Source organism: Solea senegalensis, linkage group LG6, assembly GCF_019176455.1.
Source record: "Solea senegalensis isolate Sse05_10M linkage group LG6, IFAPA_SoseM_1, whole genome shotgun sequence".
Classification (NCBI taxonomy): Eukaryota; Metazoa; Chordata; class Actinopteri; order Pleuronectiformes; family Soleidae; genus Solea; species Solea senegalensis.
In genome coordinates this window covers 3,628,717-3,635,138 of record NC_058026.1, presented here as the reverse complement: position 1 = coordinate 3,635,138, position 6,422 = coordinate 3,628,717, and the positions used below count along the sequence as shown (strand labels likewise).

The window sequence follows — 6,422 nt, the reverse complement described above, 5'->3', positions numbered from 1 at the left end:
GCATGTTTTTTTCTTCATTATTGGATGAATTGATTGGATTTTAAAGGTCAAAAAATAATGGAAATGTCATTTTCAAAGGTCTCCTGTTTGATGAATCTATAACTCAATATTATTCCGTTTAAAAAAACATAAAGCAGAAGAAGTAGAAGAGGCCACGTATACTGTACTGAGCGAAGACACTATATTATCTGTTTAAACCTACAAGTTAATTTTAGACGGTCTGACAAAGTGCTCAGCATCTGTCATGAAGATGATGATGTGAAAAGACAGTACTATGTGCATAGAAACTCCCAAAAGTAGAGGTGAAATCACACAGCTCTCAGACGTCTCTTCAACTGATCAATCGCTATGACAACTAATGCAAATAAGTACTGTCAATGAACGCTGGTTCTTTCTCCTTCTGTATTCATCTGACTGATATTGTCCTTCAAACTGGGTCAACTCGGCTGACCAGAACCGACGCTGTGTCTCCTCCTAATATCTATGATTGTGCAGCTGAGGAAGAACACAGGCAGTAGACTTTATACAAGGAAGTGTTAAATACAGAGCGAGAGAGAGACAGACAGAAGGAGAGCAGGATAATCGTGTGATCTGTTTGTCTGTCTCTCCAGGGATTGATTGACAATCCCATCTAATCCAGAGAACAGTGATTGTTGCACAACAGATTAATCCAGATGTTCACAGTGGTGTTTCAGACCGGGATAAATGCACAACATTCACACTGCAGGATCTGTGTGTGTGTGTGTGAGTTACAGACTGTCAATTCTAGGTCAGGACTCTCCACCTGGGGATTCCACCCAGATGCTTTCAGCTGAATGTGGAGCAGAGACAGTGAGACGGCCAATTAGGAGGACACAAAGTTCCACTGGCCCAGAAAACAAGAAATGGCTCACTCTGTCTGCAATAACTACACTAAACACCATGAAATACGCCGTCTTTTTCATATATTTTCAAACAATTTCAACGGCAAATGAGTGAATGTTTTGTTAGTGTATCTATCTATCTATCTATCTATCTATCTATCTATCTATCTATATGTTAGCTTAAAGTTAGCAAAATTAGCAGTTAGCAATAATAATAAATGTGCTCGACAACAAACAAATGTATTATTTCCACCTTGTTCAATAACAAAGTCATAACAAAGCATAGATCTACTGCCTGTCCTTGGCATGAGGATAGAGATGGGAGAAGAAAAACTTGTATTTATTTCTTCTTCTCCTGACTCTACTTTGTTGAAGAAAAATTAAATTAAAGAATGCAGTGGTCGGTCCAGACTGGAGTTCAATGTACCCCTGTGTATTTTAGCGTACTTAAACTTAATATGAACTGTGTTTGTTGTTGAATTATTTGCCCCTCTGTGTGCGCTGCTTTTCATTGGTGTTTGTTGTGTGCTGCAGTTGTATAATAGACGAGTGTCCTTCAAAAAAAGAGGTTGTTTTCTCAAACCAACTCAATTCCTTGTGCTCCACTTGACCTGTTTCATTTTTGCTGCTTCATTCTTCTGCAAGGATACTTTTGACGAGAGACATGGATAGATAGATAGATAGATAGATAGATAGATAGATAGATAGGTAAACAGACAGACAGATAGACAGATAACTTTAAGCTAACTGATGATAGATAGATAGATAGATAGATAGATAGATAGATAGATAGATAGATAACTTTAAGCTAACTGATAGACAACTTTATGCTTACTGATATATAGATAGATAGATAGATTTAAGCTAACAGATACATAACTTTAAGCTAATAGGTAGATAGATAGATAACTTTAAGCTAACTGATAAATTACTTTAAGCTAACTGATAGATAGATAGATAGATAGATAGATAGATAGATAGATAACTTTAAGCTAACTGATAGACAACTTTAAGCTTACTGATAGATAGATAGATAGATAGATAACTTTAAGCTAACTGATAAATAACTTTAAGCTAACTGATAGATAGGTAGATAGATAGATAGATAGATAGACAGACAGACAGATAACTGTAAGCTAACTGATAGACAACTTTAAGCTAACTGATAGATAGGTAGATAGGTAGATAGATAGATAGATAGATAGATAGATAATTCATGCATGGATGCCCACACCTTTTACGATTATTATTAATATACCGTATCAGCCTCACTAAGATTAATAGTGAGAGGTGGGTGTGCTGTTTCTAGTTTATGAGATACTAAGTCATCATCATAAGATATACAGTAGTATGTTATAATATTCTGAGATACTAAGTCATAATGAGATACTATGTCGTAATTATTATGGAAACGGACCTGCTATATATCTATACATGAAATTGCAATTTAAAGGGGGGAAAAAAGGAAATACACGTTTAAATGAAAAGGGGGCGGTCTACAACCACGTTTCTCTTTAAATTGATCGACAGCCTCTGAGCCAATAGGAACGGTGTGAGGTAATAGTGGGCGGCGCTTCGCCGAACAGAAGTCTGTTGTTTAAAATGTCTCCCTAACAACCGGACAGGGGACAAACGGGAGAAGTTTTCGCCGGACAGACGCCTCGTAAGTAACACTGACAGTCTATGTACATCCACCGACTGCCGAGAACACGCTTTGACACTGCGTCGGTGGAGTTGCGGAGTAAATTGAGTCTGATTTGAGGTAGAAAACACACCAACCGGTAGCATCAGCTGTTTGCTGCCGAGGTAGCTAGGCTCATTAGCTAGCTAGTAAAACCTGCTGAATGAGTGAAAGTTACAGATATTAAAGCCCACTGAAGTTTACAGACTAGCCTTAATGTGCATGTTGTGTGTATTTTGTCTAAAGAAAAGAATGGTTTCTTGCGAAGAAGTCCATCATTGGATGCGAGTTGCAGCAAGCTAGTGACTCGGCTAGGTGGTGTTAGCTAACCTCGTCTCCTGGCTCCTGTGTTGTTAACTACAGATGTGGTCACTCCCCGCCAGAGTGGACTTAACCGTAACTGAGTTTCATAACCAGCTGGGTCTGGGTACATTAATCTGGATAACATGCCGTATATGTCATTTTTTCAGGGGTCGGAATGGCTGGGACTGGCGAGGGGAAGAAGGAAGAGGACTACAAGAGACTGCACAGCTTTCCTCTCATCAGGGTAGGACACAAGTGGGACAGCACGGAATAAACATCCTGAATGAGCAGGTCATTCAGCCACAATAACATGTCATGAACACACATTATCATCATTTAAATGCCTGAAATGATTATTAAAATGCTCAAATGTTAGGAAGCTGGGGTTTAAGATATGTGACTGACTCATCAATAAGATTATCTGTCATCATGTATTGGCTATAAAATAATTTTATATGTGTATATATATACATATGTGTATATATATGTATGTGTATATATATGTGTATGTATATATATGTGTATGTATATATATGTGTATATATATATATATGTGTGTATGTATATATATGTGTATGTATGTATATATGTGTATGTATATATATGTGTATGTATGTATATATGTGTATGTATGTGTATATATATATATATCAAGGTCTGTACACAGAGAAGTAATCTCTCTCCCAGGACGGACAGACATGCAGTAGTTGTCATATGGACAGAAACAAAAAGTGCATCAGATTACAAAGAAAACATCATATTATTTACAGCCTGAAGGTGAACATGTGTCCTGTTTTTTGTAAAAGCTTATTTTGATCCATCAATAAAGTGACATGAAACTTTTTCTTCATAATGTTATACAGGTAGTTGTAAAATCAGGTTTAATGTCGTGGCTGCTTGGTTTATAAGCACACTCAAATATATTCAGGATGATTCCATTCCAACTATTTGACCATTGCCATAATTTTTCACAGTTTCTTAAAAAATCTTAATCTGTCTGGCAAAAAAAAACCAATACATACTTTTTTCCATCTGTGGATTTTTGGGTCGCTGATTTCCTGCTGACCCTAACCATTTGTGTGGTTCTCAGCACACAGACATGCCCGAAGAGATGAGGGTTGAGACTATGGAGCTGTGTGTCACAGCCTGTGAAAAGTTTGCCACCAACAATGAGGTGAGTGTAACTCGAGCAGAAGATTTGACCGCCGTGTTGTGTCTATTGTTGTGGCTTCTGTAAATGTATTAAATCACGCTCTTTTGTGTGAGTTTTGTGTCAGGAATTTGTTTAGCTTTTAAATCCCAGGGTTCAAGCTAGTGCATTTTAGCGTCACTTCCCGTTACGTTATACTTTGCGGACGTTGCGTTAAATAGAGAGCGTTGCGTTATAAATTTTTTTTTGGCGTAACCCCCACAATTTTGCTCGTCGGTGTCATCATTTTGATGTTATGAATGCATGCACAGATTTCGAGTGAAAGAGTACGGTCAGGTAATCTCTTCAATTATATCACTTAATAATAGCTGCTTATTAAAGTTTAAGTTTGAAATGTTAAGAGTATGAACTTTAACATTTTCCTATTATTATTATTATTATTATTATTATTTTTATTTTATTTTTTATTTATTTTTTTTTCAAGGCATCAAAATCTGCCACAAACACTTACAGCACCACCGTAAACATCCACCCATCCATTGTTCACTGCTTCATCCTCACTGTTGTAAAAACTCACAGCTGACACTTTTGTGCTCGCCGTCTTTTCCAGAGTGCAGCGAAAATGATCAAAGAGTCCATGGACAAGAAATTTGGCAGCTCGTGGCACGTTGTGATCGGCGAAGGCTTCGGTTTCGAGGTCACGCACGAAGTGAAGAACCTGCTCTACATGTTCTTCGGCGGGAGCCTGGCCGTGTGCGTGTGGAAGTGTTCGTAGCACCTCCTCGCTCTCCATCCGTCCATCCGTCCGTCCTCCCCTGCACCGCCGCTAGGACTGAACCAGATGCGGGTCACACTCGTGTTGCGGCAGGTCACTTTATCTACCACCACTAGCCTTTGTGGCAAATAATAAACCCATCGTTTTAAGATCTCATACAGATAGTGGGCAGGGACAAAAAAAACAAACTTGAAAGGGAAATTTGAGAGTGGCAGTTACCACAGCTTCCTGCCTTTTTCTACCACTTTAATTTTTTTTTGTTTTTGCAGCTTTAACCTATTGTTCTCAACATTTGTGAGTGAGCATGAGCCAGTTAGTCCAAATTTTACAAACAATAAAATCCAACCAGGGTCTCCAAAGTCCTTTATCCTCAAGGTTGCGTTCACACCGAATACGACGCAGATTTTTTTCACAGGATAACATTTAAAAAGGGTCACATGCTGATGTTGTGAATTAACGAAACTGGGTGAAGAGGAAAATGGTGGACCAAAAAGTGAGCGAGCAATTTGCATTGGAAAAAAAAAGGTTGGTAAACTTAAAAAAAGGAGTTCAGTTGATAATACCTAAGTTAATTAAGTTGCTTACATGAATTACAGTAAGCAACTTGTCTTCATATTAGTTTAAATGAACTTATCTACTAATATAGGTGTTACCAATTGAGCTCAAGTGTCTTTTTTCAGTGTGGACTTTTTGGCAATGTCTCAAACTATGTGTGTGTGACTTAATTCAAGCTGTTGGTCACATTGTTATCAGTTGGCTGTTAGCTCTAGCATTAGCTCCAGACGAGTTGTAGCTAGTTTCGTTTACTTACGAGAGCGACGCGAGTAAAAACAAATTATCCACATAATTCGAGCGACGCGACGTGAAAATAAAAGCGCGAGTGTTTGGTGTGAACGCGCCATCATTCCTCTTCAGGGAGTGTATGTATGAAAGTGTGTGTGTGTGTGTGTGTGCGAGTGAGTTTATATTGTTTGTGTGTGCTGGACACACACAGGATTTGTTTGGGGAAAACAACACTTCGTCCATCACCTCCCTTTGGAATCTTTGTCACCGTTAATGTGTCCGTGCTGTGTGTTGACATTTCACACGTGTGTGTCTCTCTCTCTCTCAAGTTGTGCTAGTCTTTTAATAAAATTCGTAATATTTTTTATGTGTACATAGTTTGATGAACTTGAAGAACTTCTTTTTAAAGACCAGTGTCATCTTCTTACAAATGAACTCGAGTAACACTTTTATCTCCCCTGTAAAGGTGTTTGTAATAATCCCACACGATATCACCCCTGCGGAGTGATATTAGCAATGTGATTGTTTTCATGGTGTTAATGATCCAGCGCAGTGGACCATTATGTGTGAACTGACCTGATTGTACAATAAACTCTGAAATGTGATGAAATGGGAACCTGGGAGTGTCACTTGTGTTCTTCATAAACAGTATTTCATGTCGAGTTTGTCTTCGCAAATGGATTTTATATGACCCCTGTGGGAAGAACCGTGGAGTTTGAGGAGATTTCTTGTAAATTGAGAGGAAATTGGAATGAGTAACACACTGCGTCATTTCTTTATTTTTTTTTTCGTCACTTAATGTAGTTATACAGCCGTTCGTGATGGCAACTGTGTGTGAGTCAGATGACTTTTTGAGTTTTTTCTATG

At 38.2% G+C, this 6,422-nt stretch overlaps 1 protein-coding gene across 1 annotated transcript; it reads left to right on the top strand.

Moving 5' to 3' along the window:
• The first annotated feature begins 2,434 nt into the window (after nt 1-2,434).
• On the top strand, nt 2,435-6,171 carry LOC122770546 (dynein axonemal light chain 4). The gene is made up of 4 exons (XM_044027459.1): nt 2,435-2,526; nt 3,015-3,091; nt 3,938-4,021; nt 4,608-6,171. Exons 2-4 carry the CDS (start codon nt 3,023-3,025, stop codon nt 4,770-4,772), a joined length of 318 nt encoding a protein of 105 aa, XP_043883394.1. The 5' UTR covers nt 2,435-2,526; nt 3,015-3,022; the 3' UTR covers nt 4,773-6,171.
• The last annotated feature ends 251 nt before the right edge of the window (nt 6,172-6,422 follow it).